The following is a 14,936-nucleotide window of genomic DNA, read 5'->3' as shown; positions in this document are numbered from 1 at the left end:
TTTCCTGAATGTTTGGTGTATTTCTCCATCACCTTCCAAGTGAAACCTTCCTGCCTCCTTTGGTTTATGCCGTAGCTACAGCCTCCTCCATAGCTACAGCCTACTAATCAAGGAACTAATTAGTGTAGGATAAGAGTAAGATTAAAGACACAGTTGGTTGTCTTCTACCATTCTAAATATAGACAATGATGGCTTAACTAGCTGGCGGTTAAAAATAATTGCCTCCAGCTATTTTAGGAAAAAAATAATTAAAATATTGACATTAAAAAGATCCAGACAATGAACGAAATATCATACCAATTCATTACACCATTCATGAAGTCCATTAAATCATTCTCCGCTTCCAACCTGACTCCACGGCTGCTCAACTGCCTGTCAGACATCCCCAAACAACAGAACCAAGAGAAAAGCAGCACTGAAAAGAAAGCACCATGACCCCACCTTCCACAGAAAAAATATCGCCCAGTTAAAGACAGTTATAAAATGTCCCCGAGTTTAAGGGCAGAAAGTGAAATAAAGTGAAGACAAAGCTGCAGAAATGGGAAGGGTGAGGAAAAAAGTCCCTAACCAACGTGACTGAAAACAGATCTTCTCTCACGAACGCCAGCCAACTCACTCAGGGCCCTCCAAAGCCAGTGTGAAGTTACATTTTCACAACTGAAGTTAGAAATGGTGCACATTCTGTCCCTGGCGGAACAGAGGCTGCAGGAGAACTCAGCTCCAGACGCCAAGTAGGGCCCCGAGCATTTGCAGATGGTTCTGTAAGTACCGGGCCACTTTACCTCCGCGAGACTCTGGGTGGGTGACACCAGAACCCCTGCTTTATAGATGAGGACACTGGGACAGACGTGGGCAAGCAACACGAGGCAGGTGACCAGGAGAGCTGTCAATCCAAACCTAACCCTTACCTGGGCCACACCTCTTCCCACACATGCAGTAGGCCGGATGGGAAGTCTGCGGCTCCCAGTCTCCGCTTCCACCCTCCCCTGTGACATCTCCAACTGAAATGCACAGCAACCCCAAACGGAACTCAGCGCCTTAGCCCAAGTCCTCTTCTGAGCCTGGCCTTCCTGTTAGTGGCACCCATATCCTCTCAAACAACTTGACTCAAAATCACATTTTTTAAAAAACTGTCACCAGAATAGAAACTGAAAATTACAAACATTGCAGTTAACCGATTTATTAAAAAAAAGTTCAAACAACAAATATGCTGAGAATTTGAGTCTCTGGAGAGGAAAATTTTTCTCTTGATGTACTGTTTTCACTATCACCTTACAGAAAATGTACAACACATTAGAACAATCTGAGTAAAGGACTGGAGATGGAATTCACCACCACCTTGCCCTCTAAACTAACAGCACCCACGAACCAGCACCACAATGGTTCAACTTTAGCTACAAAAAGGGTAGGCTTTCCTCACAGTCCTCCACAGGCGGGGCACCCTGTCATCTCCCAGGTAGCCGGAGAACACGGCAGAACCATCAGAAGCCTATGTGAAACTCCACGAGGAAAAGGCGTCCATGTATCACACGGTGGCATGCAGCAGGGCCAAGATGCTCTGAGACATTTTAACTGTGATAACTGGGTTGTGAGAGGTCATCAGGTGGCCCTGAACATCTCCAAAGCGGGGCCAAAGCAGCACAAAGCATATGGATTGGGGAGGCTGGGGACCCGGGGTGGGGAAAGCGCCCAGAACACTCAAGCAGGAATGGTGAAATGGTCGCGGCTGCCCCAAGCAACAGTTACACACGACAAGCTTAGTGTGGTAGTCCCAGGCTTGGCGGAAACTCTGGGGTACAGTGATCCAGGCACCCTCACTATTTCAAGAGCTGTACATCTGAGACGGGAACAGGGCAAATCCTGCTGTCTCCACTGTTCACCAGCCCATGCGCTGGCATCTAAACAAAGAGATGGAGAGTTACTGGGTATGTTAGTATTTATTTAGGGGACGTATTAGAAGACCACTGAGTCACCATCAAAATAAGTAAGAATAAAATTTGGTACAACAAGGATGTTCCATAAGAGAGCTTCTGAGGTTCTATTTTCAACAGAATTTAACCTCCTTTCTATCATAAACTAGAAGCAAATTCTCAACTTATGAGTTTTATTTTAAAAACTTGTTTAAAAGATACTATTAGATTCCAAGAATTCATTTTCCCATAGAAGCAATTTTTTACAAGCCACTGTTCCACATTCCCAAACTAGTCCAAAGACTCTTTAAATCATACTGTAACAGGGTCTACAGTAAATCACGTAGTACAGGGAATTCTCCGACACTTAGAACAATAGTTTGAAGGAAAACTGCATTTCAAATGCTATCCTGAGAGAGCACTCACTATCTTATCTCTCCCCACTAAGGCTTTCTTCTCCCAAAGTGAGGCAGGGGCCCTGCCCCGACAGGAGAAGGGGGCCTGGGCTCCAGCTGCTGCTGGGCCTAGCCCTGGGAGAGGAACCTAACTGGCTCGGGGCTCTCACTGGGGCTGCCTTAGGGCAGCAGAGGATGGAGTGAGAAGGTGCCAGGCCTGCGAAAAGCACTGCCAACTGAAAGAGGTGGAACTATGAATCAGAGACTCTCAGAATCAACCTTTCACCTACATACCTTGAATGAAGACAACCTGTCTCCAAATCTGAGTCCCCAGTTACCGGTTGTGTAACCTTGGGCACGTCCCTCACCTTCTTGGTGTCCTAGCTTTCTTATCTTTAAACACCTGCCTCATGGGGTCCTTTAAAGGATAAAATGAGTTAATAACTGAAAAATACCAGGAACACACTAAGAATTCAATAAATAGTAGGTCTGTACATGGAAGTTCACTGTACATATTTATAATAAGGCAGCCATCAGACAGACATGAGCTGCCATTAAAGTATTTGAAAAACTCTCCTAATGACATTAAAGTGATTAGAATTCTTCTATAGCTCTCTTCTGGGATAACTTCTTTTCACATCTGCAATCATTTAATTTGCAGCAAAACATGTAATGTCTTCTGTACTGGACATCCAGGAAGGAAAAGCCTCTGCCTGTGCTATTCACACCTGCCCCATACTGAGGTCAAATCAGGTTACCTCACTGCCCAAATGCAACAGGCAGGCTCTCCTGAGAGAGCACTCACTATCTTATCTTACTTGAGGCAGGCCCTCAATCCTGGCCCTAATTATGCATGTGTTCTCCCACACACCAAAGCTTAGAGAAGTGGAAGGCAATATCAACAATAATTACATCTGGGTGAAAAGTTTATTGGTTGTTTTTCACTCTGTCTTATTCTACACCTTCTGGATATTTTATAATGAGACTAACTCTTTTATGCCATCTTAACTGGTGCTTTCTCTGGAATGCCATCTAGGCTTCTGCCCCAGTGCTGAGCAAATCACCCGCTGCTGCGCCTTCCAGGACCACACAAGGACCCCAGGAAGACAAGGCCCCAGGGCACTCCTCCCACTTTGGAAGTATCAACTGCAGTGGCAACCACAGACAAAGAGATCCCTTTTTGGGATAAAAGAATGCTTGGAAAAAGTCATATAAGCTACAAAAGAATTCTAGGCATAGGGTCATTCTGGGGGAAAAACAAAAAAGCAGGAGAATGAATGCATGCATGCATGAGTGTATGTGAAGGTGGCGGCCCACACTTCCTGGTTCCGAGTGGTTCCGGGAGAAGATGCTGCCTACAACCGGCCGTGGATCCCAGAAGCACTAACTACAATGCCTAAGCAAAAACAGACTTGCTAAGTAACTTTTATAAACACCTCCACAAAATTAGCACCGAATGATTATAAGTCAGTGGCTTTTAAGGTAACGGATATTTATTCAACACAGAAAAGAATCTCGACAAAATTCAATATCCTCCTTTCTGGAGTCTCTGTGTCCTCCTGCCCTCCGCCCCCCAGACCACTCATCACAGAGCATACAGCTCCTTTTACAGAAGAGTGCCGACTATGATACTGCCAAGCTTCAAATCCATCAACGGCTTCCAACTACTCGACAGTCACCTAAGATCCAAAGTCTCCAGGACCTGATCTCGCCTGCCCGTCCGGGCTCCTACTGTTCCACTCCTCTCCATTCACAGGCTCCAGCCACAGGCAATGCCCACCTCAAGGTGCTCTCTCTCCTGTGATATCAGATAAACTGTCCCTGGCTCCCAAAACCCCTGGAATTTCCTGAGTGACAGAAATGTCTTTTGTTACCCATCATGAACCCCCTTCCGTCACACCTGAGTCTATGCTAACGAGATACCTCTGGGTCGGCCCCTAGACAGCTTCCCGGGTCGGGCTAGGTGTCACAAAGACCACCACGATCAGAGGAACTTTCAGCCCCACCCAGCAACCTAAAGGGAGGAAAGGGGGCTGGAGACCACACCACTCAGCAGTGTCCAGTGATCTAGTCAATCATTAATGCCTACCTACCAGAGCCTCCATTAGAAACCACCAAGGACAAGGGCTTGGAGAGATTTGGGGTTGCTGAAAGCACAAAGATGCTGCACCCAGAGGGCCTGGAAACTCTGCTCCCATCCCTCACCCTACATCTTTCTTCTATCCATCTCACCCTGAGTTGCATCCTTCATACTAAGCTGGTACCAGGAAGTCAAGCACTCTCCTGAGTTACATGGGTCATTCCAGCAAATTATCAAACCTGACGGGAGTCATGGGAACCCTCAAATCTGTACTGAGTCGGGTAGGAGTATGAATAGCTTGGGCACCCCATTTGCAGCTGGGTTTGAAATGTGGCAGTCTCGTGGGAGACAACTGTCAGAATAGAACTGAACCACTGGAAACTCAGTGTCAATCGATGAAGTGATGGTGTGAGAAAAAACCTCCTCTCGTTTTTTGCCTGGTTACCTCCCATTCACCGCTCAGTGCTCAGTGATCTTCCCCTGAAGTTTGCTCTTGGTGCCGGACATGATTTCTTTCATAAGCAGGTCTGCAATTGTAGCTTTCTAACTATTTATACAATTTTCAATTATCTGTCTCCCTCACCAGACTATAAGCTCCACTGGGACAGGGCCTATCAGCAGCCAGCCAGCACCACGCACGTGGTGTCAGTGTGTGTACAAGCACCGAATGGATGCTTACCTGAGAAAGCTGCAGGCAAACTGGGCACGTTCCGCCCATCACAACCTCACAACACAAATGACAGTTGCCGCTACTAACGCAGCACACGGCGTAAGGGCATGTAAGGCAGACTGCAGTTTCTATTGTTTTGAACCAAGAGCCTAGACAAAGCATGCTTGCAAGGAGCCCTCCACAGCTGATGGAAGGAAGAACTGTGATTTGAAAAAACTAAAAGGAAATGGATTCTATAAATCTGGCTATAGCCAAGTTACTCCTATCAAACTGACTCGCCTGCAAGTAACATCGAAACTTTAAAAAACATATAGAAAGTGACTACCTAGAGGCACTCAAAAGTAGCATGAAACATAACAGAATCTTGGGACCCAAACTCACTATGCCAGTGGGAAAGTGAAACTTGGGAACTGAACTGTGCAACACTGTCTGCCTTTTGCTGCCGAACAGACAGCTGTCATTCCACAACCCTGTGTCATGGCCTCATCCATACACCAGGTGTCCACAACTACAGAAGGCCACATAGCTCCCCAGATGGCCTTCCTCACAAAGTGCTCACAAGGAGATTTCTTGTGAGCCCCTAAATCTATCAGAACATATATCCCCCACTAAAAACTAGCCCTAAAACCGAGTTCTATTGTATCTCACCCTGGCAATGTCAAGTACCAGCTTATCTTCATAGGTACAGACAAGGACAAGAGCAGAAATCACCCTTCCCATGAGAGAGTACCCTGAGAAAAACGCACAACTAACTTTCCTCCACTCCCCCTTTCCCATGTAAAACGCAGGCTTACTGAGGCTAATCGGAGGCTCACAAGAATGTTTAAGCATCTGCCCCACTGCTCCCCAGCCTCCTTTTTTCCCCCTCCTGCTTGTTCCTTCCCCTTTAAATACTGAACTTCTCAAAGCCCCCTTTGGAAACAGCACAAATGCTCCTGTTACCTGGCGCGTCCTCAACTGCAGCTACGTAAACCTCTATCGATTGAGACCTGCCTCAATCACTTTTTAGTTAACATCAGGTATATTCTGGGGAAGGATGGACATTTGGAAAAAAGAACGGGCAGGGCACCTCCTGCTTTCTCAACTATTAAGCTAATGGCAGCCAACTTTGTTATGTGGAACAGCTAAAACTCCAACAAAAATCCACAGGGTTTGGTTCTACCAGAGTTGCTGGGAAGTTGGGGGAAACCCACGGTGAGTGTGACCCTGAATTCTGTCTCTAAATTCTGCCCAAATCTCTGGCTGACGGCAGAACAGAATTTGCACAAGGCCAACTTCAGATCAGCTGAGTCTAAAATAAGTGGACTGAGATTTGAGCATCTGCCAAAGGGAGAGTTGGCAATTTGAGCCTGACCAAGTCAACTGCCTATCAAACAAGCAAATCAATACTCTTCAGGGAAACCTAACATGATCAAGAGTCTACAACCCACAGTAAACAGGACACAATTCAAATTCACTAGAAATAAAAAGAATCATGAAGACGTAACCCATCCTCACAATAAAGAATCAGCAGATGGGACCTTAAAGCAGTTATTCTAATTATTGCTAAAGGATATAAAGAAAAATATTCTTGTAGTGAATGAACAAATATAAAACCTTAGCAGGGAACTAAACATTTTTTTTAAGCGAAACAAATTCTACAACTGAAAAAAATTCTCTAAATTAAAAACTTGTTGCACAGGGACGAACAAGAGAGTAGAGAGGCAGACAGTGAACACTTAGGACACAGCAGATGCCATTCAACCTGAAGAACAGAGCAGGGACCAGGTCAGAAAGCAACAAGCAAATCCGGGACCTCCAGCAAAAGGTCTACATGAGCGTAATTGGAGCCCCAAGGCAGAGTAGAAACAGTAAAGCAGCAAAATATTTGAAGAAATAATGCCCGAAAATTCCCCACATTTGGTAAAAGACATAAATTTTCAAGTTCGAGAAGTCAGAAAACCACACCCGAGATAATCACCGTCAAAATGCCAAAAACCTAAAATAAAGGCAAAAATCTAGGAAGTGGACGGGGAACAACTATCTGAAATTGTGCTGATCAGAATATAATGGAGGTCATCATTAGATACAATCACCAGATACAGTGAAGTCCAAAAGACAGTGGAGCAATATCCTTCAAATGCTGAAACAACAAATCTGTTACCCAGAGTTCAGTATCCATGGGGAAAAAAAAAATCTTCAGGAACGAAGGCAGCAATTTTCAGACAACAAAATCCAAGATCATGTTTGTCAGTAACACACCTGAATTACAAAAAACTAAAGCGTTCCTCTGCCTGAAGAAAAATGACACCAGATAGAAACTTCAATTTTCAACAGGGAAGACAGAAGTCCTACATGGCAAAAATACTGAGAAAACAAACGTGGGCCTCAGAACGCACAGGGAATGGAGAGGTTAGGGCCAGGTCGAGGCCCCAAGGAAGAAAGCACATCTCACGTGGGGGTCAGCCAACTTTCTATAAAAAGCCAAGGAGTAAATATTTGAGGTATGTGAGCCAGACAGTTTCTATCACAACTCCACTGCTGCCACTGTAGTACAAACACAGCCATTAACAATGGGTGAATGAAAAAGTACAGCACGTGCCAGTGAAACTTTGTTTATAGAAAACAGGCGGTAGGTGGAATCTGACCCAGCCCATAGTTTGCCAACTCCTGGGTCTAACCAACAGGCAGCTGTGAAAGGGGCTGGACATCTACGAATCAAGTCTGTGTAGAGACGAAAAAAAAAAAAAAAATCAAAAGAAATAATGAATACGAAGGCCAGGCGTGGTTGCTCACGCCTGTAATCCCAACAATTTGGGAGGCTGAGGCGGGTGGTTCATTTGAGGTCAGGAGCTCATGACCAGCCTGACCAACATGGTGAAACCCTGTCTCTACTAAAAATACAAAAAAATTAGCTGGGCGTGGTGGCTCATGCCTGCAATCCCAGCTACTCGGGAGGCTGAGGCAGGAGAATCACTTGAACTCAGGAGGCAGAGGTTGCAATGAGCTGAGATCTCACCAGTGCAATCCAGCCTGGGCAACAGAGCAAGATTCTGTATCCAAAAAAAAAAAAAAAAACAATGAGTATGAAACTGCTATATATATATGGCATTTGGTAAACTGTAAAATGGTACAGAAATTTCACATATAGGACAAAAAGACGAAAGTAACAGTCTTAAAATGGAAATGATGAAAATTTCAGAATATTCATAATAAAAAATAAGAGAAATAGCTGAGAAAGAAAACTTTGTCTAGTACATTCCATTTCCCTGTGGCACTCTAACACCTCGTATACATGTAGCATAAAATTTGAGAAACTTGATCAAAATAATACCTAAGCCATACCAAATTCTGAGATAACATAAGGACTGAAGCCTTAGTAAACACATGGTTTCAAGCGATTACTTTACTGCCCTTTATTTCAGCTTTTTAATGAGTAATGTGAGGATAATAATTCACAGGGCTAATATAATGCTCAACAGAGGTACTGCAAACTGTATTTTTAAAATGTACTGTAATAATTTGTTAGACCACATTATCTACAGCCAATGAGAAAAACAGAGGCAAGCATTTACTTCCATCTTGAGCACAATATGAACTCTTACAAAGATTTCGAATTATTAGCAAATGACCTTCATTCACCAAAAGAAAATCAAAGTGATTCCCAAGCTATTCTTTCATGGTCATGTAAGTAATGCCATTTCATGCAAACCAAAAATGCTATAAAAGTAACAACAATGGCCTGCAGATGGGTTGAAAGTACAGTCTGAAGTTCTATAGAATATTCACTTACGGTTTCTAATATTCTGTTACTCTGGCATTCAGCTTTCTTTGCCATATCGATAGTTCAGTATAAAGTGCCTTGACAAAACCTCAAAGCCCAGCCAAAAAGTTAAGGGAACAAAGTATTTTCCTCATGGTTGGTAAACTGTCATGAACTGCAAGAACTGGTGGTACAGAAGGAAGGCCACTCCCTCACCACATCCAAAACCTAAATAGACACAAGCTGAAGGGAAGACCAGAGACCAACCGAAATCCAAGGAAATAATGTACTGTAGTCTTTTCTGGGGGTTATATGAATAAAGATCAAAGATAATTTTAAAATAAAATGTGTCACCTTCATCAAACCCACAAGTAAAGAAACATCAGCCGGTAGACTACTAAAACCTAAAACCTTCCAGGCGCACTACTGTTTTAAGTCACCTGGCAGGAAATTAACAAATATCCTTTAATGTCTGATGTAAACAAAGAAACAGTCACACAGAAAAAAACTGATGGCTGATTATTCAGAACATGCCTCTGTCCCTCCAAAGGAAAATTTTGGAAAAGTGACAAAGCCTCAGAGCCCTGGTTCATCAGCATAGCATCTTATATCAGGTTGGTGCAAACATATTTGTGGTTTTTGCATTGTTGAAATTTGCCATTTGATATTGGAACACGTTCTTAAATAAATGTGGTTATACATCATTTTAATGCGTATTTCTCACTTTATGGTTTTTTTTGCTAATGACTTATTACTTGCTGTTTATTTTAGACTATGGAAATGTTAGACAAAAGGCAAATTTGAGCAATTTTGTTATTCGAGTTCAAAGTAAGTCGTAAAGCAGTGGAGACAATTTCCAACATCAACAACGCATTTGGCCCAGGAACTGCTAACAAACACACAGTGCAGTGGTGGGTCAAGAAGTCCTGCAGAGGAGACGAGAGCCTTGAAGGTGAGGAGCGTAGTGGCCGGCCATCAGAAGTTGACAACGACCAATTGAGAGCAATCACTGAAGCTGATCCTCTCACAGCTACACGAGAAGCTGCTGAGGAACTCAACGTCGACCGTTCTACAGTCGATCGGCATTTGAAGCAATTTGAAAAGGTGAAAAAGCTCGGGTACCTCATGAGCTGAGCGAGAATCAAAAAAATCATCATTTTGAAGTGTCATCTTCTCTTATTCTACACAACAATGAACCATTTCTCAATGAGATTGTGACATACGCCGAAAAGTGGGTCTTATACGACAACCGGCTCAGTGGTTGGACCGAGAAGCTCCAAAGCACTTCCCAAAGCCAAACTTGCACCAAAAAAAGGTCCTGGTCACTGTCTGGTGGTCTGTGCCGGTCTGACCACTACAACTTTCTGAATCTCCACAAAGCCATTACATCTGAGAAGTATGCTCAGCAAATCGATGAGATGCTTTGAAAACTACAATGCCTGCAGCCGGCACTGGTCAACAGGAAGGGCCCAATTCTTCTCCACAACAGCGCCCGACCAACACGTCACACAACCAACACTTCAAAAGTGGAACAAATTGGGCTGCGAAGTTTTTCCTCATCCGCCATATTCACCTGACCTCTCACCAACCACCATTTCTTCAAGCATCTCGACAACTTTTTGCAGGGAAAACGCTTCCACAACCAGCAGGATGCAGAAAGTGCTTTCCAAGAGTCTGTCGAATCCTGAAGCACAGATTTTTACGCTACAGGAATAAAACTTATTTCTCACTGGCGAAAATGTGTTGACTGGAATGGTCTTGATTAATAAAGATGTGTCTGAGCCTAGCTATGATTTAAAATTCACAATCCAAAACCACAATTACTTTTGCACCAACCTAATATGTTATTTCAAGAAGCACTGTATCTGCTTCTGGAAAGCCAGAAACAGCAGGCAAGCTGCAGGATGCTGCTGGAAAGACCTGGCCTTCAAGGCCCCCTGCGCAGCACTCAGGGCACTCAAGGAGCTGAGCCACTTTTCCCCTCAGTGGTCCTGGTGTCAGGCCATTCTCCTTTCTCTCCCAGAGGCTCTTCATCCCTACTCTTCCTCCATGGAACACCTTAAAAATCACCATTCTTGAGTCTTTCTCTGAAGATTCCTGCTATACAAACTAGACAGTCTAAAATACAGCTTTTACTATAAAAGCTGATTTACCCAAAAGATTTAAAATAACCTAAGTTTGCATCTTTAGAAATGTGAATTCTAAAATTATTTCACACTTAATCCTTTAAATACCAATTATACCAACCTGAGTGTTGCAAATTTTTAGCATCTTACTTACTTGGTGCATTCTTCTAAAGACTGTACGAGCATTTGCTGGAAAGAACATATTTCTTCTAGATTTCCCATTAAATATGAAATGTTTGCTGAACTTAACCTAGAGCCAAGAAAAATAACAGTAAACATATGTAAACAGTTTTATTTATATTCTTCTCCTTTGCCATCCCAATGTCCTATTGAAGTCTTAACCTAATAAACAGCTGATGTCTAAGGCAAACTGGTACACTAAATTTTGTTTCACTATTTAACCCTCTATTCTCCGAAAATAGAAGAGAACGGCCTAAGGTTTAGACTATTTTACAGTTAATGCAATTTATCATCTAACTTACTTCTCACTGGTCTGCAATGGCCGTAGGTAGGTTGAAAGCACAGTCTGAAGTTCTTTAGAATATTCATTTTCTGTTTCTAAAATATTCTGTAGCACCTATAATAAATGATGAATAAGTGTTATTTGACATTTCAATTGCTATTTGACACTAAGATTTATACACTTTGGACAGTTCATCGCCGTTGTTCAATTCACACTGTTACTTCTATGTAATACTAAAGTGTTGAGTATCAACATCATTCTTTGTGATTATTGACTATTAAACCCATGTAATGAATTATTACTAAGGCCATACAACTGACTTTATCTTACTGCCAACCATATCTGACACAGGTATACCTAGCATGAATTCCATCATCAGATGCCACGTCTGTTTAGATAAAAAGGAAAAGCCGCCAAGAATCACAACTGCATGGACAAACAGATCAATCTCTACGACACTGTGTGGTGCAAAAGAAGCCATTCCCAAAAGGACATCCTGCATCATTCCATTTGTATTAAGTCTAAGAGATGGCAAAACTAATTTATGGTGACAGAAATCAGAGAAGAGGTGAAGGGCAGGATGGGGGCGTGGACAACAGGGAAAGGAGAATGAGGTAAATGTCTAAGGTGATAGATAGGTTCTGTATTTTGATTTGGGTAGCGGTTACAACAGATATATACATTGTAAAAGCTCACTGGACTGTGCCTTTGAAATCTATGTATTTTAATCTATGTAATATTAATCTCAACTAAAAAAACAGTTTACTCTTTAGATTGCATCTAAAAACTGAAATCAATTTCTGGGAACTATAGACTTTCCCTAGTGAATATGACAGTCTCAGACACCTTATTACCACATTTATTAAAAACTAAAGGTTTATCAATGTTAACAATCTTTACTACTTGATTTAAAGATAGCAGAATAATTATAAATTAACCTTAAAATTAAAATGTTTCCCAATACCCTGTATTAATGTAGCAAATTTAGCCAAAATAATTTGTCTTAAAAACTGACAGATAAATATAAAGTGCAAAACTGGTGAAACCAAGCAGGAATGCTTTCCACCAGCTATCACTGCAGCAAAGGCCCAGCCCAGGGCGGGACGAGAAGGCACCTGGATGTGAACTGCAGGTGCTCCTCGCACTCCTGGCACCAAGCAAGATGCTCTGCACACAAAACCTTTCCTCTTAGAGAAGCTGACTTCTCCCAACTCAAACAGCTGGGAAAAGCAGAGCCAGACAGTGGCCCCAGGTCCTCCTGCCACTGCACCACACCACACTGTCTTCTTTGGCATGAGAGTGAGGGCCGCGCTGAGGATCCTGAAGGACCTGACATAAGTGAAGAAAGTGGAATCCTTGCCTCCATTCTTTTTCACCCGACTCTGTTACAGAGCTAGTGCTTTTTAAATCAGGAAATCACACTACACGTATTTTCTGCGCATCTAGCACATGCATCAAGATGTGCTATTTGTCTCCCAGAGCTAACAATACATTCTCACTTACTCATACAAAAGAAATTGTACAGAAGTAATAAAGATATTAAACATGCTCAGTTTGTCCCCATAATTTTTGATAATCCAAATGTAAATTTAAACATTTAAGAAAAAAGTCATCAAGTTAAATTTAAATTTCAGCCTTAGTAAAGACAACCCGGGTCATTATTCTGTTTGCTACTGTTGACTGTAAACTCTGAGAAAGGAATACAGTCATTCCTGAGTAAATGCAAATCTGATTAAATCACTTACTAAACTACTTGGGCAAAAAAAACCAGAGGCTCTTCCACTGGTGACAAGGAACTCAGGCTCATCCCTGAAGGGATCTATTCATGGGAGACGACCGTGGGAGAGCCAGAGCAAGGGGCCCTGCAGGCAGCTGGCTCTTCGTGGGAAATGCTGACCCCACAACCACAATGTCTTCCTTCTATGAAATTCCCGTCGAACACAAATGTCAAAGGTCTGGTGAGCAGAGGCAAACCGTGATGCCAGCCACCACACCCCAGAGACACTACTCTAAACCAGGCCTGTCCTCCAAAACAACGGGCGAAGCCAGCCAAGCATAATGGGATCTTGAGCTAAATAAGATAAAATAAGATCTGTCACAGACGTATCAGAAAAGTCCTTTTCAATGTTAAAGATAGGAAATATGATTTAGCTTCTTAAATATTGGATACCAACTTACCAACACTGCTCACTGCACACCTGAAGACCTATACACTTATTTTCAAACAGAAAAATGTTCCTATGTGAGATAAGAAAGCAGCCACTAGAAACTATCACTAGCACGAATATGAGAAGAATAAAATACAATGACCTTTTGTCCGTCACAGCACTAAGCGCTGGTTGTAGAAATGAAAGCTTCCTTTAAGCACCAAAAACACTCAAAAGAGCCCTCTGCCAAAAAGCTACATTTGTTAGAATAGTTAAGTTGGTTAAATTCAACAAATAGTCTTAAACACTATTTTCAAATAGGGTGCTAAACACAATTCCTTATTACTCCCAACCAAACAATTCAAGTTACACTTAACTTTTCCTCAAACACACAGCCAGACCTGGCTCCCTGGCTCCAGCTGGGGTGCCCACTCCCTCTGCCAAGAGGTTGCTGGCCTTCCTGACCTCGGGGCGCAGCCCTGGGTGCCACTTACCACCTTTCTTCCCTTCCTCGTCTTCTGCACGCTCTGGCTGCTGCAGGACCCCATGAGACCTCACAGCCTGGACGCCACAGCTCCATCCCACCAACGCTGGGAACCCAGAGGACGCACGCAGTTTTCAGAGAAAAGGCAGCTTTTACGACCCACAGTGCTGAAGAAAGGCCCAGAGAGCTGAGCTCAGCCAGTGCCAGCTTCCCGGGGGTCACGAGGCCTGGAGAGGCAAGTGCAGTCAAACACTGGTGCCACTCAATCCCTACGCTGCCCGCCTCAGAGCACAGCAAAACAAAGAGGACTCACTGCTGCGCCTCACAGACACAGACACTTTATTCGTTGCATCATTAAAGGAGTACTTAGTATTTCTGATTTTACAAATGGGTTACAACTTCCACTGTCAATCTTGGTAGGTGTTTTATATGTTTATGTCATCAACAGCCTTTAAAAACAAATAACTGATTTACATAAGAGAACAAAGAACATTAGTCTTTTTATTTCATCTGTATAAAAGATTTTTATCATCATACAACTGTATTTCCATAACCCAATCCTAATGTATAAGTCCAAGAAGAAAAACTAAAAAGTGGCACAATTATTCAAAATCTACCTCCACCCTACCTAATCAGCCCCTCCCTGTCCACTGCTACAGAGAAACAAGATCATCATTTAATGTTCTCCATTCCAGTCTATTTACACTTCAGGTAAATTTTCAAAAAGTAAATTACATGACAGTAGTTCACCACACAATGTAGCCTCTAATAAACATCTGACTACATGGAAAGGAGGAGGAGGAGGAGGAGGAAGGAGTGTTGACAAGAAATCCCAGAAGCTCCTGCTGGCTCATCTACGGGTCACAACGACATGAGGCAGTCAGTGGCTCCCCGACCACCCGTTGCTGATTTAATGTAG

General features: G+C 43.0%; 1 protein-coding gene across 34 annotated transcripts in view; it reads right to left on the bottom strand.

The window, feature by feature from the left end:
* Positions 1 to 14,936, bottom strand: part of ARHGEF7 (Rho guanine nucleotide exchange factor 7) — a 191,828-nt gene that overhangs the window by 49,387 nt on the left and 127,505 nt on the right. For 33 of the 34 annotated variants that reach the window (XM_054447144.2, XM_054447148.2, XM_054447141.2 and 30 more), the window contains 2 exons: positions 11,406 to 11,500; positions 11,078 to 11,173 (listed from right to left, as the gene is read on the bottom strand). In XM_054447144.2, the coding sequence (XP_054303119.2) occupies positions 11,078 to 11,173; positions 11,406 to 11,500 (191 nt within the window). Of the gene's footprint in view, positions 1 to 11,077; positions 11,174 to 11,405; positions 11,501 to 14,027; positions 14,082 to 14,936 lie in introns of those variants that run through there. The other variant, XM_054447162.2, reaches the window with a different exon arrangement.

The sequence above is a fragment of the Pongo pygmaeus genome, chromosome 14 (genome assembly GCF_028885625.2).
Source record: "Pongo pygmaeus isolate AG05252 chromosome 14, NHGRI_mPonPyg2-v2.0_pri, whole genome shotgun sequence".
Lineage (NCBI taxonomy): Eukaryota > Metazoa > Chordata > Mammalia > Primates > Hominidae > Pongo > Pongo pygmaeus.
The sequence above is the reverse complement of the archived record's forward strand: the minus strand, read 5'-3'. Positions and strand labels throughout refer to the sequence as shown.